Genomic DNA, 26,246 nt, shown 5'->3' on the forward strand with positions numbered 1-26,246 from the left:
TCACTATGTAGCCCAGGCTAGCCTCCAACTTAATATCTCTCTGCTTCCTGCTCTTGCCTCCTGAGTATGGATTTGCAGTACACCGCAAACTGGCTTCCTGGATGGAGTTTTATGAATCATTTTTATACCTTTCACCTTTAAAAAGGTAAGCAAAGATGTATTGTAATAACCACTTTGTTAGCAGTGCCCATTCATAACACATAATAAATAATAAATAAATGTAAAAATCACTTGCATGGCATATGAATTGCTCCACATTTTTATTAATTTTTATATTTTATATTTACTTTATGTTGACAAGAATTAGGAAGTCAGGATATGTATACCCTGTCTACTGCATTTACCATGGATATAGTCTTTGGTTTGCCGTTTATCATAATCTGGGTCTCTGTGAGTGCTGCTGCTGTTCTACAGATTTTCTTTTTTAGTTTAAATTTTTTAATTTAACTTTTCTTTTATTTGTATAAATGTCCTGCATCCATCCCTATGTACCGTGTATCTGCCTGGTGCCTGAGGAAGTTGGACCTCCTTTAACTAAATTTACAGAGGGTTGAGCTGCCAGGTGGTTGGGAACCCAACTTGTGTCCTCTGTAATAGCACCACAGACAGTGCTCTCTCTCTGAGCCTTCTTTATTGCACCCTAGACAGTTCCTTTTTTAAGTTTTTAGTTTAATATCTTATAAGTATTTTAGGGAGTTTTTGTTAATATCTTGTTACCCCCCCCCCGCCCCGTGTTCCACCTGTATTATTGTATTCATATCCTTACTGAAGCATTAAGATTCAAAATAGCTGGATTTTGTTTTGTTTTGTTTAGAAATGGTTGGTAAGGTTTTCGTACCCACATACCACTATCTATGTAGTGATAATCACAGTTATGATTCACAAGAGGGTTTCTGTGGGCTCCTCATCTGGCTGAAAATGTTGGCCTCCTCTCTCTCTCTCATCCTTTAGGCTGAGAGAATCCTCATTTTCATAGCAGAAGACAGGTGCTGAGGGATAGGATAGGATCATGGCTCAGGTTTAACTTACCAGGACTCCAAGCCCTGAGTTCATGACCTACAGCCTTCTTTCACATTAGTAGGACACGAGGACCTTCCAAAAATTCGTCACAAGTTGTACGCCAGAATGTTCTAACATACTTCCTGCTAGCGTATTTTTTTTTTTTTTAGTTAAAAGAATTCAGTCTGGAGACAGAGAACCTCTATCACCTCATGTCTGTTGTTTCTGATTTCATGTTCTCTGTCAGCTTAAAGTAGGGCACGCGTCATACCATAATGTGTAATGAACAGCAGACAATTAAAAGAAAAAGCCATAACACCTTCTCCAATGAAATGGAATAAAAGTCATCAAAATGAGAAGAGTAGCTAAACCAATTCCTGCCGGAATAATAAACAATCAGCCAATGAATTTAGAAGTAAGCAATTCTCGTTAGAATTGAGGTCTAATGAGAGCTAAAGTGGTAACCCCAGCTTGCAATCCTGGCGAAGCAGCCCAGAGACTAAGGGAGAGGCAACCTGGTTCTTTCTCAAACAAGGAAAAGGAACTGAGAAGGGAGACAGAGTGCGTCTCAGGCTGGGATACAGGGCAAGGTCCTGTTTGAAAAGAACACATGGCAAAATCAGATAGATGAACATTTTAGTATTAAATATGTTTATGAAGAAGGAAGTATTAACTTTAAATGACTACAGTTCAATACATAGAGATGGAGGGATTCTGAGAGAGCAGACTCGAGAATAGAAAATCATGAAAATTTAGTCATAAAAAAATCATCTCAAACTCCTTCATTGACTTCCAAGTGCTGGCATTTTTGTTTCACTTAAGAAGTGTCTATCTTGGGGTTGTGGATTTAGCTCAGTGGTAGAGCGCTTGCCTAGGAAGCGCAAGGCCCTGGGTTCGATCCCCAGCTCCGAAAAAAAGAACCAAAAAAAAAAAAAATTGTCTATCTTTTCCTTGTCTGATAGGTCAGAAATCTATGAAAGAAACAAAAATAGAGAATATTAATGAAACCAAACTGTTTGCTTTCCAAGTAACTTCACATTTGAAAGTCTTACTGGTGAGTTCTACCAAATTTGCAAGAACTTAAAACTCGTCTTTCTAAGATCCATTACCTTAGAAAATAGAAAACAGTAACATCCACAGAACTAATTTCAGAAAGCTAAAGCTATCTTGGTCTAAAATAGATGAGTCTACTGGCTACTTGAATTACGATTCAATATGAAAATCCTGGCTATAAAGAATATACAGTAAGCCTGGTTAGCACAGCAGACAGAGGAACGCATCTGTGGCCAGGGTGCTGAGGCCAACCCTGTTGAGCTGAAATGATGGAGGCCATCTTTTTGGCCCTCTTCCAGGATTCTGGAATTGTAAGCAGTGGTTTCATTCCTGAGGGGCTCTAGCCACTAAGGAGGGTGCCCAAGACCCAGGTTACCGAAGTTGTTAGCAATAGCTGCTGGGAAGCTGTTGACTGATATCAGCTCCTAATGAGAGATGTTTCTTGAGTCCATTCTCAGTGTGCTACTTTCAATGAGCAACTGGGTCCTACATAACCCTGAAACCCTCTGGAAAGGGTTCATTCTAATGCTTATCCTACCGAAGCGATGGGACGTGCCAACTTCCCTGACACATGGCCTTACACATATAATGAGCGCTCACCCAAGCTCTTCAAGTGGTTCCCTGATGAATATTTAAAGTCAGTTTGAATAAAATGTGTGTGTGTGTGTGTGTGTGTGTGTGTGTGTGTGTGTGTGTGTGGTATAAGTTAAAGGCAAGTCAAATATACAGATTTAAGAGGGAAAGCCATGCTATTAGCTTAACGATAAATGCCACTAACTTCAAAACCATCTTATCATGTCAATACCTAATGAGGAAAAGATAGGAATTTCTTAAGTGAAAATAAATGCCAGCACTTAGAAGTCAGTGAAGGAATTTGAGATAATTTTCTTTCTGACTAAGACAGGACAGGGATTTCCACTCTCACTGTAGCTCTGCTCTGTACAACAAAGGTAAGAAGAAACCCAAAAAATAGTTACGAGCAAGTACAACTCTTGATGACTTTGGAGGACACCAGTCTCTGCTTAGGTGAGCTAATGATACAAAAAAAAAATGACACACTACGAGAGTTCAAAAATTTTTAAACATGCTGACAGTATTTGATGGCATCCTCTACTATGAGATGAGTAGGAAAAGGAAAGCAATATTACTTGGTTCCTATAGCAACAAGAGTATACATGTGTTTGTGAGGCTGTTCTGGAAACCAGCCTAGGATACATGACCACTTTATACCTACGTTTCCTGAACTCTAATAAGATCTAGACATTGCTTTATATTTCGATTCTCTTCAAAGATTTATTTCATTAGCTTTAATTAGACAAATGTGAGTTGTCTGTGAGTGGCTACGTACATGCAAAGGCACAGAGGTGGGATAAGACCTGGAGCTGGACCTGCTCTAGTGATAAGACACCTGACATGGGTACTTGCTCCAAGCCTGGGTGCTCCAAAGAACACTATGCTGCTTAAATCACTGAGCCACTCTTTAGCCCACAGTTTGTGTTTTACTTTTGTTTTTAATAAAAGTAAAAAGAAATTCCTGCATCAGATGCTTTTACTAAAGAATTGAGAACATAATTTAAATTATTACTTTTTAGAAATCCCTGGGGGGGCGGAGGAATGCCGTTGTTGGTGAAATGGTGTGTTGCAGATGCTTTCTGTGACTATAAATGTGACAGTGTGAAGTTTCCTGCCAATCCAGACTTTAGCCTCAGTTTCCCCAGTGCCGGATTATAGGCATGAGCCTCCACAGTTGCTTGAATATCATTTATGAGTATGATGGTGTGAAAATAAATAGTCAGAATAAATGTGAGAACAATGAAAAAAATCAACAACGAGAGCACCAACAGTACTGCCCACAAAGAAAAGAGACTCAACTGGAGAGGCACGTCCAGCTCATACATTGGAAGACGTAACCTACAACGACGTTAATTTTCTCTAAATGATACACTGCTGCTCAGAACTCAGAGAGGACTTGTGTGGAGGGTGACAATTCTGAAATGTACATGAAAATTTGAAGAGTTTTTATATTGAAGTATAAAAACACATTGAAAAGTTTATTCCACATTAGTCCTTTTCAGTTTGACTACACTTTAGAGTCATCAGGGAGATGTCTTGGACCTGCCTGTGATATCTTACCTTTCAGATAATTAAATCTTTACTTGTAGAGACACGTCCAGATGATGATCATCTTAAAAACATGTCAGACATCTCAAATGCGCAATCAAGTTTGAGAAACACAGTCCCGCACACCCTCAAACAGCACGGAAACCGAGAGTTCTGGAATGTTGCAGATCCACATGCATTCAGTCAGGGAGACTGTGTAAAGTACAGTCCTGTGACTGGAGAAGCAGACAAGCCACTGGAAAAGACCCTGCTCTGATACACAGTATTTATGAGTAGGGGACGCAGTATAGCATTAGGAAAAAGTTTTCCAACTAGGTAGGATATGGTCTAATATTACCACAAGAGCAAGCACAAGACGATGTCTATGAGTTCAAAAGCAGCTTGGTACACAGCGTGGACAATCAGGGTTACATAAAAAAGAATAAAGATTCTCTCTCTGTCTTTCTCTCTCTGTCTCTGTCTTTCCATCTCTCTCTCTCTCTCTCTCTCTCTCTCTCTTTCTCTCTCTCTCTCAATATCACTGTATTAATTAGCTCTCTGGAAAAATGATATGGGGCTTGGCCCTCCTTTCGAAGCATATGCAATACAATCAATTCCATGCAGAGAATACATATGAAGGAAAGAGTAAATAAATGAATTTCTAATGTGTATAATAGTTTTACAATTTGTGTTGAAGAAAATTTCCTTAGAATCATATACTAGAAATGTAGTTGCAAATTGAGCACCTAACAGTAATGTTGAAAACTTCATCTTATTGAAAGGCACTCCTGAGAAAGCGAACTGGCAAACAGAGGGAGAAGACACTCAGAGCAGAAATCAGATGGTCCCAAATGCATATGTCAAGTCATTAATAAAAATGTATAAAGCCTAATATGAATGAGCCATACCTAGGAACCATGCCCTAAAGAGAATCCGCAAACATCCCAGGATAGAAATGAAAATGTCCTGGAGCTCAGTAGACAAACGGCAGATGTAAACTAAAACCTCATCTCCCCATAGCGTTCCTACCAGAAAGACTAAAATCAAGACAACCAACCCCAGGAAAGGTCTTCAGGTCAGCAGGAGCTCTCGAGAGACCTCTGATGGAAATGTAGAATGAACAACCACTTAGGGAACTTCTCTTTCACTACCCACCAGTCATCATCACAATTTTACCTATATTCTTGTGAACACAGATATATAAGGATTTCGTGAAAAAACACTAACTGTGACTTTAATTCAAATGCCCATCAGCAGTAGAATGGGTAAGCAAATGTTGGCACGTTCATCCAATGCTATATTATTATACGCTACTGGAACTTTTATGGTCTGTATCTATAGACCTGGACTCTCTGTTGGCTGAAGCAGGAGAATTGCAAACTAAAGAAATGCCTGACCTACAGAGTGAATCCAAAGCTACCCACGGAGCTAAGTGAGACCCTGTATCAAAATGAAAAGTGAGAAGAGGGTTGGGACTACTACTTAATGGTAGAGCACTTACGTAGCTTGTGCAAAGCCTTAGTTTCAATCCCCAGTTCCAAGATAGTAAAGAAGAAAGAAAAAGAAAGAAAGATAGAAAGAAAGAGAGAGAGAGAGAGAGAGAGAAAGAAAGAAAGAGAGAAAGGAAGGAAGGAAGGAAGGAAGGAAGAAAGAAAGAAAATACTATACACTAAAAATGAATTGTATAGAATAGTATAGATTACCTTTACAATACATATATGCTAACTAAAAGAGTACATACTATAATTTTCCACTTATATAAAGCTTATGAGGGAACAGAAGTCATGGAGTATTGGCTAAGTTGGGGAAGGAAGTAGATGACAATTGAAAAGTATATGAGTCCTCTAGAACACTTGTGGTTTTCTACTTTTTGAATGATGGTTACATGGATGTACTTACATGTACATGGATGTGGAAATTCCCTTTAATTAAGTGGTTAGCCTAGTAGTAAAGTCATTAAGAATAAAGGCTGATATGAACAGGTTTCTTTTATAAAATATGAAATTAACATTTCTTCAAGTTAATATATAAAATCAACACTATCCAATAAAGTTGTTCATTAGATTTCTTAAAGAATCGATTGTTATTTTTCTTTATGTAATTTTAAAAAAATCTGTAAACAACTAAGTTAAATTTGGAACATGGAATAAAAGCAATGGAATTAGATATACATCAAACATATATTAACACTAATTTCATAGCTGCCATTTATAACCTGTATACGATTGGCTAAAAATAAGTTTAAAAATCGATTAACAGAACAGAAGAGGTATTTCAGAGACAAATGTAGCACGTTCATATTATCTGATTTGGAAACAAAGTGGTACTGGGAAGTCAGCTGAAGATGTACGAAGCTGTGAAATCAGGTCCCTATACATAGCAATGCATCCTGCAGATAAATTAAAATCCAAATGTAAAACCTGAAACTGTGGAGCTGTTTATCAAAACTCTTCCTAGATGTGCAGAAAGACGTCCGTAAAGCCCTAGAAGCATAAACCGTGAAACAACTGATATCTGACTTAGAAGCATAAGCTTCTACAGGGTAGGAGGAGGAGATGCTAAAAGGCGGCCTGACCCAAACAATCGATTCACAAAAACGTACATAAAAGCTCCTAATAATCTGAGGACAAGTGTTATCAACCCATTACCTTCCATGGATGCGCAGGTATGTGGGCGTGCATGTGTCAACCTGCTTCGTTTGGTTATGGTAAAGTAAGGCTGAATAAACATGCCTTGATTTGTGATAGGGCTGCATGTCAATAAGCCCACTGGGAACTGAAAACATCCAAACTCCCACATATATTAGACACACCTAAAATCCCACACCACAGCTCGATCTATTCCACCCTACCTACGTGCAGACCATACATTAGTTACAGTGAGTGAAGCCACTTGGCAAGATGCCCATTTTACATTACCAAGCGTTTAATATTCCATATGATTAATTAACTTTTGTATGTAAAATAGAAAAAAGGGATGATTTGTGCAGTCCCACTACAGTTAAAAGTCAAAAAATTGGAAATCTAATCATAGGAAGTGTAGGACAGCCTCTGAGTGTGAAAGTTTATACACCAACCATTCTTCCTAGTAGCCTGACTAGACCCAGTACTTTGATTTGCTTTAATTCTCCCCTTCTTGTAAGCAAAAGATAGATATCTGACTAGAAAATATTTTCAGTGCCTTTCATGTAACCAAACTAAAAACTTTTGTTTTGTTTTGTTTGTTTTGTTTTGTTTTGTTTGGAGACAAGACATCTCTCTGTAGCACTGGCTCTCCTGAAACTTGCTCTGCAGAGCAGGCTGGCCTTGAACCCATAGAACTCCACCTGCCTCTGCTTCTGAGGGCTGGGATTAAAGAGCTGCACCATGACCCTCCAGGCCAAACTAACTTTAAAATGCTAGCAAACATATTAAGGGATTTTATACTGCAGTAAGTTACACCAAAAGTCACCAGCTTAGTATTCAATAATTTTCATTGAACTTTGCTTTTTCAACAGAAAATTTAAAAGACATTCTGTGGTCAATAGGTACTAATTTCTTTATCTGTAAATAAAAGTTTCCACTATTTAAGGAGTTTGGAGAAGGTCGCTACAGAAAGAGGAACATAAGCCCAAGGCAAGCTTAGAAATCCCAACTTGGCCACATTCATTATAAGAACCGTGCCCTTGAAAGGCGCAATCATTTTGGGTGAAACAAAACATAAAACAAGTTTGGTAGTGTTCAGGTTTTTGTTTTGTTATTGCTGTTTTCAAGAGTCTAAAAACAAGCATCAGCAACATTAAACTTTTTTTACCCGATGACAATTAATTTCAAAGAGTAGGGCAGAGACAGAATATCATTTGTGGGGAGCTGTTGAATGCCTAGCAAGAAAAAAAAATGGCGGTTCGCATAGTTCCACTTCCCCATCTTTCTCAGTGCCTTAGTTTCTCCTTTCTTCACTTCAGCTGCTGGGTCTCCAGTATTCTCCAGTTTGTGCGCGAGCGTGAGTGTGTGTGTGTGTGTGTGTGTGTGTGTGTTCTACTTTCAGACAACTTAATTTGTGTTTGCTGGGTGTGTTCGTGTTTGAATCTGAGTATTGCAACAGCCTTCCACGTATTCCTTATTAAAACCTCTTCCACACATTCCCAAGAGACTTTTATACGAACATTGTATCAAGATAAAGAATGAGAGAAGTACTTACCTTCAAAGTAGATGCCTGACTGGATTTCTAGGACCCGGGGGAGGGTCCTTAGGTCAAGAGAGTGGACAAATTCTTCCAGAGATAAAGCCATTGTTGGGTCTTGGGTGGTGTGTAGACTTGATCTTTACAAAACCTTGTGGCTTCCAGATGTCAATTGTCGACCGTTGCTTTCTTTGCTCATAATTTTCCAGACAGGCAGAATGTGAAAGGGGAGCCAAATGAGGGTAGAGCAGTCCAAAAGAGGGGAGGTACTTGTCTACAGTAGCTGGTCTCCCCAGTTTCTACCTGGAGCAGGGAGGACGTCACAAGAAAGCCAAGCCCAGGAGGAACAGTTCAAGCATGAGAAGAACTCGAGAATAGGCAGGAGATAGTGGGTAAAGCTCTTTTTGTTCTCCTTGTGGCTGCATTTCCTTCTGACACTGAAGCAGAATCTCGTGGGGGGTGGGGTGTGTTTGTCTGAACCGACACTACCCAAAGTAATGAGTTTGGTGATCTGGTTCTTGTGCATCCAATCCACAGCAGAGGCAGGATAGTGAGGAAACAGAGTGGCCTGTGGCATGACCACCAGACATGGCCAGAATGCATGCACAAAGTCTTACCTTCCATATGGCACTATATCAATTTGATGTCTCTCTGCATCTGGATTCTAGCTTTGTGATTTATTTGCATATTCACGGTGTTTTTACGTTAAACTTGGTTACAAAAGAAGCTGCTGTCAGCTGTTTTAGAAATCTGATACTCTGAGGAGGTATGAAAACTACCTTTTATCTTTCCACATTAAAATTTTGCTGAGGCTTAAAGAAAGGGAGGGCGATGTCATACGAAAAGTGACTCAGGAATTAATATAGTAAATTGATGGGAACTTTCTTGTGTCTGCACTGGGAAGGAAAGTATTTAAAGCAGTGCTTAGAAAAACAGACTTCTGGGCCTAGCACTACTCAAAGCAAAAATAAATAAATTAATTATATAAATAAAATAAAAATAAAGCAATAAAAAAATAAAAAGAAGGAGGCACTACTTACAAGACCTGTAGTTAAACATTCGCTTCCTCTTTGAAACTCCCTTGTTAAATGTAGATTTTGTTGGAGAGAGGGTGGTAATGGGGGGAGGATGGGGAGGGGAACACCCACAGAGAAGGGAAGGGGGAGGGGTTAGGGGGGGATGTTGGCCCAGAAACCAGGAAAGGGAATAACAATCGAAATATAAATAAGAAATACCCAAGTTAATAAAGATTAAAATAAACATAAATAAATTGTCCAGGCCTCAAATTTTACTATTTTGCTCTTTTGATCCAGATTTAAAGTTGAAAAAAAAATGCTCAAAGCTAAAGAAAAAAATAATAGAAACCTGGTGAAAAATAATTTTAAACATTAAAATCACTCTTTCTGTTTATTTTGATTCTTTTGTTTTTTTTTAAATGAAATTTTCTTCTGTAGACCAGACTGGGCTCCAACTCATGCCAGTCCTCTTGGCTTCTGTCCTCCAACTATGGGCGTGGCCTCCACATCTGAGGTTTGTTGTGGTGGTACAAGTATTTTTTTTTTAATGCTTCCTATTCTTTGTACTTAACTCAAACAGCATCTTAGAGGTTGCACACTCAGTTTGAAGTGAGACGGTCTCTGTTTTGTAGGTAAAGGAAGCTTTGTTGACGTTGACAGAGCTGAACTATGCTGAAGAATTCTTACTCTCCTCAGACTGGATTCTGGATGGACTGCCTGACCATGGTACAGCATCTATCAAGTGCTTGTGGCTCTTCATAGTCATGATCAGTCATTGTAACAATTTCCCAACCTTCATTCTAGGCAAAACTAGGGTTAGTGTGAGAAATGTACTAAATATTCTTTGCTAGTAACTTCTACATAATCTCTTGAAACATTTTGTCTCCTAAATCTCCCAAGCCTGATACATCTATCTTCTGTCCCCTTCTCACCTAAGTCTGGGCCTTTCACTTGACTGCAAACACTATTTATAGCCTCCTGGCATATTTCATAGGGGTTTAGAATATGAAAAGAGATGCCTCTTGAAAAATCATGCATTTATTAGAGTTGGTGCTGCAGTAAATTTATTTGGTATGTAATCAGTGCTGGATTTCATCTGATGTCTTTAACTTCTAACTCCAGTTTCTATCCTTGGAGCCAATGCTAGAAGATTTCACTATATCATCAGATACTTATATAATTCATTCAGTCCCTGCTTCTGCTTTACACACAGAGATCATGTATCTCAGAATCTGTTGCTCCTATATTCTCAATCATAAAATTAATGACTCCCCCATCTTTGACTGCCAAGTCAGAAGGCTTAACGTTTTGTGTGAACAGACATTTTCTACAGCCTCCAAATCCCTCAAGCTCTATGAGTGACAGTCCCCAAGGCCATTCCTCTGACCTTGTCCTGTATTGCCATTGCTGTCATCTTAGCTCAAGTTGTTACTACCCCTGTCATCTAAAAGACATTGTGATATAATGAACAAAGGAGAGAAATTACTTGAACTGAAGCATAGTAAAATGAATTACTGAAGTTCGGTCATTAAAATAGGAATGTTCTTCTTAATCACAGTCAGAGCAAAGAGCGTTCAGAAGTAAACAGACAATACTTTACAATTTCCAGTCTGCAGAAAGTAGAAAGATGTATTTAACCAACTATTGTTAAATATGTGAGGGGAAAAAGACTTTAAAAACATTCCATGCAAGAAAATGAAATGAAGATAAAATTTAAACTTGAATTTAAATGTTAAAAAAAGCCAAAGTCAGAGGGTTATAAAGTGTGAATGAAGGTTTAGAAGAATTGCTCTCAAGCATTATTTGAAGTCTCAAAAGAAGAGACTAATAGGTGGGACACAAACATTTGAAATCTGTAAATCTACAGATCAAAATGGAATTTTAACAAAAATTACAAAGAACTCATTCAGTATAAAGACTCAATGGCCTGTATGTCCAAGCAGCACAAACCATCAAGGGTTCAGAATAAAAGTGTTTGGAGACTTGATGAACTCTTCTACCAAATTCACTGGGAAACTTAGAATCCTTTAAAAGTGATTGGAAGGAGCCATTGAGTTGCCAGAGGAGTGCAGACAGAAGCCCAAGATCCTAGGAGGTAGAATGCCCCGAGAACTTGATGTTGTAACTCTCTCCTTCCAAACATTTGTTGTTAGTATATGGTACCAATAAAGAGACTAAGAAACACAGAAAAGGCTGACGAGAGAGAAGGAGAATCTGTCTCAAGTTTCTAGCAGCATCTGGCTGCTAGAGACACCAAATAGAATTTGCAGGAAATGAAGCATTCAAGATAACCCACAGAAATATGCTATTTGTCACACTCAAAGATGTAAGAGAGCTGGCTGAATGTGACAGCGTGAGACTGTATGAGTAGGAAGGAAGCCAAGCAGCACATTCATAGGGCTTCAGAGCGGAAACTGTCTCAGAGATGAAGAACAATGCTAAACACCAGCAATGGCAGTCATGGGCTTGAAGGCTGTCCCACACACACAAAGGTGAATGTTCCCATTGCCATAGAGTACGCTGAGTACTTGGATAAACAGACATACATGCATGTCTTTGAGATGACATCTGGAATTCAACAATAATACTTTAAAATATAGTGCAGGTAGCATAATATAAAACAATAGCACACAGAATTGGGCAGAGGAGTGGCAAGACAAGCAAGTTCATGATATAACTCAATTGCTAGACTTAGTTATGAATTTAACCATGCTGGACATGATGGGGGCAGGCCTACAGCACAACCTGCAGCACAAGAACCTAAGGTTAAGATACTTTGTAGACTAATGTGGAGAATCATGTTAGCCCAGGAACCACAGGCTTGGAAACTCCATAAGATCCTGTCACAGATAAAACTGTACTGAAATTGAGTAAGAGGGACTAAGGAAGGAGCTCAGGGGTTTAGAGTACTGGATGCTCTTCTGGATGACCTAGGTTGAATTCTAGCATCCAAGTGACAGCTCATAACTATATGTAACTCCCATTCTGGGGGAATTCTATATCCTTTCCGATTTTGCCTTTGTGGGTGCCATGAATGCATATGGTGCATAGCCATAAACATGCAGGTAAAACACACATATGCACTCCTAATATAAACAATCATAAAACATGAAAAATAATAAAAGAAACTTGATACACATGTTCAAAACTAGAAGATAAGAACTTCAGATGAGAATTACCACATGAGAAGTATCTAATAAGGAGCTAGAGTTAAAAACTATAAAAATTATAGTTAAGAATCAGCATTCAGAATACACAGAGCTGGGGCTGTACCACAGCCCTAGGACACGATACCTGTCTACAGAGAGATGGTAGGCCAGGAGCACTCTCTCTCCTAAGCCCACAGCCAACAGGTATGGCCCCACTTTCTCTCCATTGACTGTCCAAGGACAGAAATGCTGGGAGCATACTGGGGGTGGGAGCCACAGGGCAGCCTAGGACAGAACCTTTCCAGTCTCCATCTGTGCCCAGGGCCAGGGCTGACCCATAGCTCTCAGATCCAAAAGCTGCCTGCAGAGAGTTGGTCTGACAGGAGTGCTCTCATTCCAAAGATCACAGACTCACAGGCTCATAGACTCACAGGCCCAGAGGAGGGACAAGTTCCAGTCGGAAACAGCAAGACCAACTAACATCAGAGATAACCAGATGGTGAGAGGCAAGCATAAGAACCTAAACAACAGAAACCAAAACTACATGGGATTATCAGAACCCAGTTCTCCCACCACAGCAAATACTGGATATGCTAACACATCTGAAAAGCAAGATTGGGCTTTAAAATCACATTTCATGATGATGATAAAAAGGACCTTAAGGACATATATAACTTCCTTAATGAAATATAGGAGAACACAAGTAAACAAATAGAAGCCCTTAAAGACGAAACACAAAAATCCCTTAGAGAATTAACACAAAAATCTCTTTAAAAAGAATTATAAGAAAATACAACCAAACGGATAAAGGAATTGAACAAAACTATACAGGATCTAAAAATGGAAATAGGAACAATAAAGAAATCACAAAGGGAGACAACCCTAGAGATAGAAAACCTAGGAAAGAGATCAGGAGCCATAGATGCAAGCATCACCAATAGAATACAAGAGATTGAAAAGATGTCAGGGGCAGAAGATACCATACAAAGCACTAACACAATAGCCAAAAAAAATGCAAAAAGTAAAAATCTCCTAGCCCAAAACATTGAGGAAATCCAGGACACAATGAGAAGACCAAACCTAAGAATAATAGGTACAGAAGACAGCAAAGATTCCCAACTTAAAGGACCAGTAAATATCTTCTACACAATTGCAAAAGAAAATTTCCCTAACCTAAAGAAAGAGATGCCCATAAACATAGAAGAAGCCTACAGAACTCCAAACAGATTGGACCAGAAAAGAAATTCCTCCTGTCACATAATAGTCAAAACACCAAATATACAAAACAAAGAAAGAATATTAAAAGCAGTAAGGGAAAAAGGTCAAGTAACATATGAAGGCAGACCTATGAGAATTACACCAGACTTCTCACCAGAGACTAGGAAAGGAATATGTCACATAGACCCAAAGAGAACACAAATACCAGCCCAGGCTACTATATCCAGCAAAAATCTCAATTATCATAGATGGAAAGTAAGATACTCCATGACAAACCCAACTTTACATAATATCTTTCCACAATTCCAGCCTTATGAAAGATAATAGAAGGAAAACCACAACACAAGAAGAAAACTACACCCTAGCAAAAGCAAGACAGTAATCTTCTTGCAACAAACTCTAAAGAAGATAGCCACACAATCGTAATTCCACCTCTAACAACAAAGATAACAAGAAACAGCAGTCTCCTAATATCTCTCAACATCAATGGACTCAATGCCTCAATAAAAAGACATAGACTAACAGACTGGATACTTAAAGAGGACCCAGCATTTTGCTCATATAGGAAACACCTCAGTGCAAAGACAGACACTGCCTAAGAGTAAAAGGCTGAGAAACAATTTTCCAAGCAAATCTTCCCAAGAAACACGTTGGAGTAGTCATTCTAATATCACATAAAATCAACTTTTAACCAAAAGTTATCCAAGAAGATAAGGAAGAACACTTCATACTCATCAAAGGAAAAATCTACCAAGATAAATTCTCAATCCTAAATATCTATGCTCCAAATGTAAGGACACCCATTCATAAAAGAAACCTTATTAAAGTTCAAGGTATACATTGTACCACACAAAAATAATAGTAGGAGACATCAACATCCCACTCTCATCAATGGACAGATCCTGGTAACAGAAACTAAAAAGAGACACAGTGAAACTAACAGAAGTTAAGAATGAAATGGATTTAACAGATATCTATAGAAAATTTCATCCTAAAACAAAAGAATTTAACTTTTTCTCAGCACCTCATGGTAACTTCTCCAGAATTGACCATATAATCAGTCACAAAACAGTCCTCAACAGATACAAGAAGATTGAAATCATCCCATGCATTATATCAGATTGCCAGGGACAAAGACTTGTCTTCAAAACAGCAAAAAAAAAAAAACAAAAAAAAAAAAAAACGATCCCGGCCCACAGCTCCCTGCTCCCAAATCCCGAGGGAAAGAGAGCTTAACACTCTGAAGTGCTGGCAATTCTGAGACTGCAGGGCAGAACAGATTGCCACTTCTGCCCACCTTTGCCCATATCCCTGGTCCAAAAGCAACTGCATAGTGCCTCTGGACACAGGAATACAGCAGCAGTCAGCTGCAGGAGCCCCACAGTCTAGATTTGCACTCAGATCTGAACTGAACCAGTAAACAGCTCCCTGTACCCAAACCCCATGGGGGTGGGGGAAAAGCTAGATCATCAGAGGTGCAGACTCTCCTATGAAACCAGAGGAGACTACCCTCTGCCCACATTCCTGACTCAAGGGGAAAACGCCTTATGCCATCTGTGCCCTCTGTGCACAGGGACCTTAGCCATCAGGGATTTGCAACCTGAGATAACACTTCATACCAGTCAGAATGGCTAAGATCAAACTCAGTGACAATGAATGCTGGCGAGGATGTGGAGAAAAAGAAACACTTCTCCATTGTCTATGGGATTGCATGCTGGTACAACCACTCTGGAAATCAGTCTGGAGGTTCCTCAGAAAATTGGACATATTTCTACCTGAGGACCCAGCTATATCTCTCTTGGGCATAAGCCCAAAAGATGCCCTAACATATAACAAAGACACGTGCTCCACTATGTTCATAGCAGCTTTATTTAAGTAGCCAGAAGCTGGAAAGAATGGAGATATCCTTCAACAGAGGAATGGATACAGAAAATGTGGTACATCTACACAGTGGAGTACTACTCAGCTGTTAAAAACAATGACTACATGAAATATTTAGGCAAATGGATGGAACTAGAAAATATCATCCTGAGTGAGGTTACACAATCACAAAAACACACATGATATGCACTCACTGATGAGTGAATATTATTAGCCAAAAAGCTTGAATTACCCAAGAATCAATCCACAGACCACATGAAGTTCAAGAAGGATGACCAAAGTGCAGATGCTTCAGTCCTTCTAGAAGGGGGGAAAAATATTCATAGGAGGAAATATGAAGACAAAGTTTGGAGACTGAAGGAAAGGCCATCTAAAGACTGTCCCACCTGGGGATCCATCCCATACACAGCCACCAAACCCAGACAATATTGCTGATGTCAAGAAACGCATGTTGACAGGAGCCTGATATAACTGTTTCCTGAGAGGCTCTGCCAGAGCATAAAAATACAGAAGTGGGGGTTGGGGATTTAGCTCAGTGGTAGAGCGCTTGCCTAGGAAGCACAAGGCCCTGGGTTCGGTCCCCAGCTCCGAAAAAAAGAACCAAAAAAAAAAAAAAATACAGAAATGGACGCTCTCAGCCAACCGTTGAACTGAGAATGGGGTTCCCACTGGAGGAATCAGAGAAAGGATTGAAGAAACTGAAGGGGTTTATAACCCCATAAGAACAATACCAAGGAACTAGAGCTCCCAGGGACTAAACCACCATCCAAAGAGTACACATGGGTAGATGCATGACTCCAGCTGCATATGTAGCAGAGGATGGCCTTGGTGGGCACCGATGGGAGGAGAAGTCCTTAGTCCTGTCAAGCCTCAGTGCCCCAGTGTAAGAGAAAGTCAGGGTGGGGAGGTGGGAAGGGGTGGGTCAATAGGTGGGGGGACATTCTCATAGAAGAAGAGGGAGGGGGATGGGATAGGGGGTTTCTGGAGGGGAAACCAGGAGAGGGAATAACATTTGAAATGTAAATAAAAAACATTTAAAAAAAGAAAGAAAAAGCTACTGTTAGCTAATGGACTTCTGGGGGAAAAGAGAGCCAGTTTTCTTTAAGTATAATGGCCCCTGGAAGGTCTGTTGTACTCCTGTAAATGGCCCCATAACATGAATTTATGGGCAGCAAAATTGGACTAGTCAGGTTACTTAAAGATATAAGAAAGAGGGAGGGAGAGGGAAGGAGGGGAGGGAAGGGAAGGGAAGGGAAGGGAAGGGAAGGGAAGGGAAGGGAAGGGAAAGGAAGGAGAAAGGGAGTGAGAAGGGAGAAAAGAAGGAAGAGGAGGAAGGAAGGGAGGGAGGAAGGAAGGAAGGAAGGAAGGAAGGAAGGAAGAAGAAAGGAAGGAAGGGAGGAAGAGGAGAAAGAAAGGAGAGAAAGGGAGAGAGGGAGTGAGAGAGGAAGGAAAGAAAAAAGAAAGAAAGAATAGGACTCAAAGTGGCAGGGGTGGAGGTAGGAATAGCCCTAGGAAGAATTGGGGAAGGAGTGTGAGGAAGAAAATGTGCTCAAAATATCTTGTGTGCATATATGAAATCTCTAAGATTTATTAAAATATTTTTTAAATATTAAAAATGATGACCCCAAATATATATTTTTCTGTGTAAGAGTTGCCAAGGTCATAGCATCTATTCACAGCAATAAAACCCTAAGACATCTGTACGAAGGAAGATCCTACAGGTGAAGTGGTCTGCTCTTACACCGAGTGGTCACGCCATTAGCATGTCGTACATGTTGGTGGTGTTAATATCGATGGTTTGACTGCTTCGGGGTGGGCAATGCTTCCAAGCAAGGTTCTGCATACTAACTAGAAGCTTTGTCCACTGGGTGCTGGTCAGAAAAGCCTGGGACCTTCCTCATGTGATGCTGCAGAGGACATCTGGACATTCTGCTCTCAAGCAAGGTAGATGAAGCTGGTTTTATGGTATCTTTGCAAGAATAAATAGTTGTAAAAAGAGCAAAGTGGGCTGTCCATCTGTCTGCCTTCCCACATCTTCATATTACATTTCCTGATGTGCATGTTCCAACCATTGTGATACCAACTATCATTAAAAGCCAAAGAGAAGCCAGTACACACTCTTGACTCTCTAGAACATATGAGGTAATAAACTTCTTTTATTTAGAACATACCCTTCAGTGTGTGTGTGTGTGTGTGTGTGTGTGTGTGTGTGTGTGTGCATGTATGTGTGTGTGTCTGTGTGTCTGTGTATGTATGTGTGTGTGTCTGTGTGTGTATGTGTGTGTGTCTGTGTGTGTGTGTGTGTGTGTGTGTGTGTGTGTCTATGTCTGTGTGTCTGGGTGTCTGTGTGTCTGTGTGTGGTGTATTGAGGAGTAGAGGAGATACATTTCACAGCCCAGGTATGGAGGTCAGAAAACAACTTCAGGTGTCAGTTTCTTTTTGCTATGGAGCCTATGGGCTTCCATGGATTCTCTAGTCCTAACCTCAAATTTCACCAAGGAAGCAGTGGGATGCCAGACTGACTGCTGTGCCTGGCTGATGTTTGGATTTCAACTCAAGTTCTGATACTTAAATATAAAGTGCTTTACACATTGAGTCCTCTTCCAGGTCCCCAGAACTATTTTATTTCTAGATTTTATTTATTTCATGTATAAACATGGAATGTGTTTTGTTTGCATGTATATATGTGATCCGCTCATGTGCCTGGTGCCCACTGAGGGTGATGAAGTCCCTGGAACTAGAGTTACAGACAGTTGTGAGCCACCATGTGGGTGTTGGGAATTTACCCAGGGATCTCTCTAGAAGAGCAGACAGTTCTCTTATACACTGAGCCAGAATTTGCCTCCAGGCTGCTCTAACGTTTTTAACAGCAGTGCGAAGTGGATTAATTCACCTGGTCAGGTATTCATTTTCAGGTTTCTCCAAAACCAGCTCTTTTCCACATCATCTCAGAGAAAGCAATCACCAGCTATCAGTACATAAATAATTTTAGCGTTCCAGCAAGGGAAATTTGTGTCATCTCTTTTACTGCTTGATTAATCGATCATGTGTTTACATTAGCATAGAATTATGGATATTTATTTCATATTCTGTGATAGACTCAATACTACGTTTAACTTTTATAACTCAGATATTTCATTTTTAACTATTATAGACATATCTACAGTTATTCCTATACATATATACCCATATATATCAAAATTGTATTCTAAACATAATTCTGCTCTGATAACTTCAGCTTTAATACAGTATTTCATTTTCTTTCTAAATTTCTGATTTTGCTGATTTTATGTCTGTGGTCATTTGGATGTATTTGTCCCCCATAGGCCAGCACAGATTAGTATTCTTAGGAGGTGTGGCCTTATTAGAGGAAGTGTGTACTGTGGAGTTGGGGGCTTTGAGGTCTATGTATGTTCAAGCCATACCCAGTGAGACTGTCATTGTGCTGCCTATGTATCAGGATGTAGATCTCTTGACTCCTCTAGGACTATGCCTACATACACACTGCAACGCTTCCTGCCCTGATGTTGATAAACTAAACTCTGGAACTCTAAGCTAGTCCCTATTAAATGTTTTCCTTTATAAGAGTTAACTGTGGGCTGCCGCTGCAGAGAGCCCATGGGCAGCACCCCACGAGCGAACTTGAGCCCCGGGACCACAGGTAAGACCAACTTTTCTGCTGCAAGAAAGCTGCCTGGTGAGCTTGGGACACACGGAAGCAGAATTTCTCTAGGACCGGGCACGTTCTGTGTTTACCGGAAGTCCCACACCCTCGGATCCTGGCCCGCAGCAGCTCTCTGCCCCCAGACCCTGTGAGAGAGAGACCCAACCGCCTGGTCAGGTGGGCACTCCTGAGGCTGCAGAGCGGAAGAGACCACCAACACTGCTCACCCCTGCCCACATCCCTGGCCCAAGAGGAAACTGTATAAGGCCTCTGGGCTCCCGTGGGGGAGGGCCCAGGAGCGGCAGGACCCCTGTGCCTGAGACACCACCAGAACCAGAAGGAAACAGACCTGATAAACAGTTCTCTGCACCCAAATCCCGTGGGAGGGAGAGCTGAAGCTTCAGAGAGGCAGAAAAGCCTGGGAAACCAGAAGAGACTGCTCTCTGCACACACATCTCGGACGCCAGAGGAAAAAGCCAAAGACCATCTGGAACCCTGGTGCACTGAAGCTCCCGGAAACGGGGGCACAGGTCTTCCTGGTTGCTGCCGCTGCAGAGAGCCCGTGGGTAGCACCCCACGAGCGAACTTGAGCCTCGGGACCACAGGTAAGACCAACTTTTCTGCTGCGAGAAAGCTGCCTGGTGAACTCAAGACACAGGCCCACAGGAACAGCTGAAGACCTGTAGAGAGGAAAAACCACACGCCGGAAAGCAGAACACTCTGTCCCCATAACTGACTGAAAGAGAGGAAAACAGGTCTACAGCACTCCCGACACACAGGCTTATAGGACAGTCTAGCCACTGTCAGAAATAGCAGAACAAAGTAACACTAGAGATAATCTGATGGCGAGAGGCAAGCGCAGGAACCCAAGCAACAGAAACCAAGACTACATGGCACCATCGGAGCCCAATTCTCCCATCAAAACAAACATGGAATATCCAAACACACCAGAAAAGCAAGATCTAGTTCCAAAATCATTTTTGATCATGATGCTGGAGGACTTCAAGAAAGACGTGAAGAACTCCCTTAGAGAACAAGTAGAAGCCTACAGAGAGGAATCGCAAAAATGCCTGAAAGAATCGCAAAAATCCCTGAAAGAATTCCAGGAAAACATAAATAAACAAGGAGAAGCCCATAGAGAGGAGACACAAAAATCCCTGAAAGAATTCCAGGAAAACATAAATAAACAAGTAGAAGCCCATAGAGAGGAGACACAAAAATCCCTGAAAGAATTCCAGGAAAACACAATCAAACAGTTGAAGGAATTAAAAATGGAAATAGAAGCAATCAAGAAAGAACACATGGAAACAACCCTGGATATAGAAAACCAAAAGAAGAGACAAGGAGCTGTAGATACAAGCTCCACCAACAGAATACAAGAGATGGAAGAGAGAATCTCGGGAGCAGAAGATTCCATAGAAATCATTGACTCAACTGTCAAAGATAATGTAAAGCGGAAAAAGCTACTGGTCCAAAACATACAGGAAATCCAGGACTCAATGAGAAGATCAAACCTAAGGATAATAGGTATAGAAGAGAGTGAAGACTCCCAGCTCAAAGGACCAGTAAATATCTTCAACAAAATCATAGAAGAAAACTTCCCTAACCTAAAAAAAGAGATACCCATAGACATACAAGAAGCCTACAGAACTCCAAATAGATTGGACCAGAAAAGAAACACCTCCCGTCACATAATTGTCAAAACACCAAACGCACAAAATAAAGAAAGAATATTAAAAGCAGTAAGGGAAAAAGGTCAAGTAACATATAAAGGGAGACCTATCAGAATCACACCAGACTTCTCGCCAGAAACTATGAAGGCCAGAAGATCCTGGACTGATGTTATACAGACCCTAAGAGAACACAAATGCCAGCCCAGGTTACTGTATCCAGCAAAACTCTCAATTAACATTGATGGAGAAAACAAGACATTCCATGACAAAACCAAATTTACACAATATCTTTCCACAAATCCAGCACTACAAAGGATAATAAATGGTAAAGCCCAACATAAGGAGGCAAGCTATACCCTAGAAGAAGCAAGAAACTAATCATCTTGGCAACAAAACAAAGAGAATGAAAGCACACAAACATAACCTCACATCCAAATAGGAATATAACGGGAAGCAATAATCACTATTCCTTAATATCTCTCAATATCAATGGCCTCAACTCCCCAATAAAAAGACATAGATTAACAAACTGGATACGCAACGAGGACCCTGCATTCTGCTACCTACAGGAAACACACCTCAGAGACAAAGACAGACACTACCTCAGAGTGAAAGGCTGGAAAACAACTTTCCAAGCAAATGGTCAGAAGAAGCAAGCTGGAGTAGCCATTCTAATATCAAATAAAATCAATTTCCAACTAAAAGTCATCAAAAAAGATAAGGAAGGACACTTCATATTCATCAAAGGAAAAATCCACCAAGATGAACTCTCAATCCTAAATATCTATGCCCCAAATACAAGGGCACCTACATACGTAAAAGAAACCTTACTAAAGCTCAAAGCACACATTGCACCTCACACAATAATAGTGGGAGATTTCAACACCCCACTCTCATCAATGGACAGATCATGGAAACAGAAATTAAACAGTGATGTCGACAGACTAAGAGAAGTCATGAGCCAAATGGACTTAACGGATATTTATAGAACATTCTATCCTAAAGCAAAAGGATATACCTTCTTCTCAGCTCCTCATGGTACTTTCTCCAAAATTGACCATATAATTGGTCAAAAAACGGGCCTCAACAGGTACAGAAAGATAGAAATAATCCCATGCGTGCTATCGGACCACCACGGCCTAAAACTGGTCTTCAATAACAATAAGGGAAGAATGCCCACATATACGTGGAAATTGAACAATGCTCTACTCAATGATAACCTGGTCAAGGAAGAAATAAAGAAAGAAATTAAAAACTTTTTAGAATTTAATGAAAATGAAGATACAACATACCCAAACTTATGGGACACAATGAAAGCTGTGCTAAGAGGAAAACTCATAGCGCTGAGTGCCTGCAGAAAGAAACAGGAAAGAGCATATGTCAGCAGCTTGACAGCACACCTAAAAGCTCTAGAACAAAAAGAAGCAAATACACCCAGGAGGAGTAGAAGGCAGGAAATAATCAAACTCAGAGCTGAAATCTACCAAGTAGAAACAAAAAGGACCATAGAAAGAATCAACAGAACCAAAAGTTGGTTCTTTGAGAAAATCAACAAGATAGATAAACCCTTAGCCAGACTAAGGAGAGGACACAGAGGAAATTCAAAATATCATCAGATCTTACTATAAAAAACTATATTCAACAAAACTTGAAAATCTTCAGGAAATGGACAATTTCCTAGACAGATACCAGGTATCGAAGTTAAATCAGGAACAGATAAACCAGTTAAACAACCCCATAACTCCTAAGGAAATAGAAGCAGTCATTAAAGGTCTCCCAACCAAAAAGAGCCCAGGTCCAGACGGGTTTAGTGCAGAATTCTATCAAACCTTCATAGAAGACCTCATACCAATATTACCCAAACTATTCCACAAAATTGAAACAGATGGAGCACTACCGAATTCCTTCTATGAAGCCACAATTACTCTTATACCTAAACCACACAAAGACACAACAAAGAAAGAGAACTTCAGACCAATTTCCCTTATGAATATCGATGCAAAAATACTCAATAAAATTCTGGCAAACCGAATTCAAGAGCACATCAAAACAATCATCCACCATGATCAAGTAGGCTTCATCCCAGGCATGCAGGGATGGTTTAATATACGGAAAACCATCAACGTGATCCATTATATAAACAAACTGAAAGAACAGAACCACATGATCATTTCATTAGATGCTGAGAAAGCATTTGACAAAATTCAACACCCCTTCATGATAAAAGTCCTGGAAAGAATAGGAATTCAAGGCCCATACCTAAACATAGTAAAAGCCATATACAGCAAACCAGTTGCTAACATTAAACTAAATGGAGAGAAACTTGAAGCAATCCCACTAAAATCAGGGACTAGACAAGGCTGCCCACTCTCGCCCTACTTATTCAATATAGTTCTTGAAGTTCTAGCCAGAGCAATCAGACAACAAAAGGAGATCAAGGGGATACAGATCGGAAAAGAAGAGGTCAAAATATCACTATTTGCAGATGACATGATAGTATATTTAAGTTATCCCAAAAGTTCCACCAGTGAACTACTAAAGCTGATAAACAACTTCAGCAAAGTGGCTGGGTATAAAATTAACTCAAATAAATCAGTTGCCTTCCTCTATACAAAAGAGAAACAAGCCGAGAGAGAAATTAGGGAAATGACACCCTTCATAATAGACCCAAATAATATAAAGTACCTCGGTGTGACTTTAACCAAGCAAGTAAAAGATCTGTACAATAAGAACTTCAAGACACTGAGGAAAGAAATTGAAGAAGACCTCAGAAGATGGAAAGATCTCCCATGCTCATGGATTGGCAGGATTAATATAGTAAAAATGGCCATTTTACCAAAAGCAATCTACAGATTCAATGCAATCCCCATCAAAATACCAATCCATTTCTTCAAAGAGTTAGACAGAACAATTTGCAAATTCATCTGGAATAACAAAAAACCCAGGATAGCTAAAGCTATCCTCAACAATAAAAGGACTTCAGGGGGAATCACTATCCCTGAACTCAAGCAGTATTACAGAGCAATAGTGATAAAAACTGCATGGTATTGGTACAGAGACAGACAAATAGACCAATGGAATAGAATTGAAGACCCAGAAATGAACCCACACACCTATGGTCACTTGATTTTTGACAAAGGAGCCAAAACCATCCAATGGAAAAAAGATAGCATTTTCAGCAAATGGTGCTGGTTCAACTGGAGGGCAACATGTAGAAGAATGCAGATCGATCCATGCTTATCACCCTGTACAAAGCTTAAGTCCAAGTGGATCAAGGACCTCCACATCAAACCAGACACACTCAAACTAATAGAAGAAAAACTAGGGAAGCATCTGGAACACATGGGCACTGAAAAAAATTTCCTGAACAAAACACCAATGGCTTATGCTCTAAGATCAAGAATCGACAAATGGGATCTCATAAAACTGCAAAGCTTCTGTAAGGCAAAGGACACTGTGGTTAGGACAAAACGGCAACCAACAGATTGGGAAAAGATCTTTACCAATCCTACAACAGATAGAGGCCTTATATCCAAAATATACAAAGAACTCAAGAAGTTAGACCGCAGGGAAACAAATAACCCTATTAAAAAATGGGGTTCAGAGCTAAACAAAGAATTCACAGCTGAGGAATGCCGAATGGCTGAGAAACACCTAAAGAAATGTTCAACATCTTTAGTCATAAGGGAAATGCAAATCAAAACAACCCTGAGATTTCACCTCACACCAGTTCGATTGGCTAAGATCAAAAACTCAGGTGACAGCAGATGCTGGCGAGGATGTGGAGAAAGAGGAACACTCCTCCATTGTTGGTGGGATTGCAGACTGGTAAAACCATTCTGGAAATCAGTCTGGAGGTTCTTCAGAAAATTGGACATTGAACTGCCTGAGGATCCAGCTATACCTCTCTTGGGCATATACCCAAAAGATGCCTCAACATATAAAAGAGACACGTGCTCCACTATGTTCATCGCAGCCTTATTTATAATAGCCAGAAAATGGAAAGAACCCAGATGCCCTTCAACAGAGGAATGGATACAGAAAATGTGGTACATCTACACAATGGAATATTACTCAGCTATCAAAAACAACGAGTTTATGAAATTCTTAGGCAAATGGTTGGAACTGGAAAATATCATCCTGAGTGAGCTAACCCAATCACAGAAAGACATACATGGTATGCACTCATTGATAAGTGGCTATTAGCCCAAATGCTTGAATTACCCTAGATGCACAGAACACATGAATCTCAAGACGGATGATCAAAATGTGAATGTTTCACTCCTTCTTTAAAAGGGGGAACAAGAATATCCTTGGCAGGGAATAGAGAGGCAAAGATTAAAACAGAGATAGAAGGAACAGCCATTCAGAGTCTGCCCTACATGTGGCCCATACATATACAGCCACCCAATCAGACAAGATGGATGAAGCAAAGAAGTGCAGACCGACAGGAGCCGGATGTAGATCGCTCCTGAGAGACACAGCCAGAATACAGCAAATACAGAGGCGAATGCCAGCAGCAAACCACTGAACTGAGAATAGGTCCCCCGTTGAAGGAATCAGAGAAAGAACTGGAAGAGCTTGAAGGGGCTCGAGACCCCAAAAGTACAACAATGTCAAGCAACCAGAGCTTCCAGGGACTAAGCCACTACCTAAATACTATACATGGACTGACCCTGGACTCTGACCCCATAGGTAGCAATGAATATCCTAGTAAGAGCACCAGTGGAAGGGGAAGCCCTGGGTCCTGCTAAGACTGAACCCCCAGTGAACTAGACTATGGGGGGAGGGCGGCAATGGGGGGAGGGTTGGGAGGGGGACACCCATAAGGAAGGGGAGGGGGGAGGGGGATGTTTGCCCGGAAACCGGGAAAGGGAATAACACTCGAAATGTATATAAGAAATACTCAAGTTAATAAAAAAAATAATAATAATTAAAAAAGAAGGAAAAAAAAAGAGTTAACTGTGACCATGGTGTCTCTTCACAGCAATAAACCCGTAACAAAGACAATGTTCTTCTCCAATTGTGGGAAGCCTGGCTTTCACCCCACACCATTCAACTACTTGTTTGTTCAAATATATTTTCGTGTTCAGAAATGTTAAGCGAACATAATCACTTTTGTAACAAACCATGTTAGAAATAGGAGAACAATGCTTATTAGATTGCCTTTTGTCTTTGTCTTTTCAATTTTTATTCATTTTCTACATTAGTGTAAAATTTCCCCTCCCCTCCTGGAAGAGGGTCACATACTTCTAACACATGGGTTATTTTTTTGTCACAGTGTTAATTCCATCCTGAGCTACCTTTAGGCATCATCCCATTTACAAGTTAT

At 40.3% G+C, this 26,246-nt stretch overlaps 1 protein-coding gene across 1 annotated transcript in view; it reads right to left on the reverse strand.

Annotated features, from left to right (window-relative positions):
• Positions 1 to 8,970, reverse strand: part of Themis (thymocyte selection associated) — a 232,716-nt gene extending 223,746 nt beyond the window's left edge. Inside the window, exon 1 of the mRNA XM_017589835.3 lies at positions 8,332 to 8,970. Coding sequence (XP_017445324.3) covers positions 8,332 to 8,422 — 91 coding nt within the window. The 5' untranslated portion in view covers positions 8,423 to 8,970. The remainder of the gene's footprint in view (positions 1 to 8,331) is intronic.
• Positions 8,971 to 26,246: the final 17,276 nt, after the last annotated feature.

Source organism: Rattus norvegicus, chromosome 1, assembly GCF_036323735.1.
Source record: "Rattus norvegicus strain BN/NHsdMcwi chromosome 1, GRCr8, whole genome shotgun sequence".
NCBI lineage: Eukaryota > Metazoa > Chordata > Mammalia > Rodentia > Muridae > Rattus > Rattus norvegicus.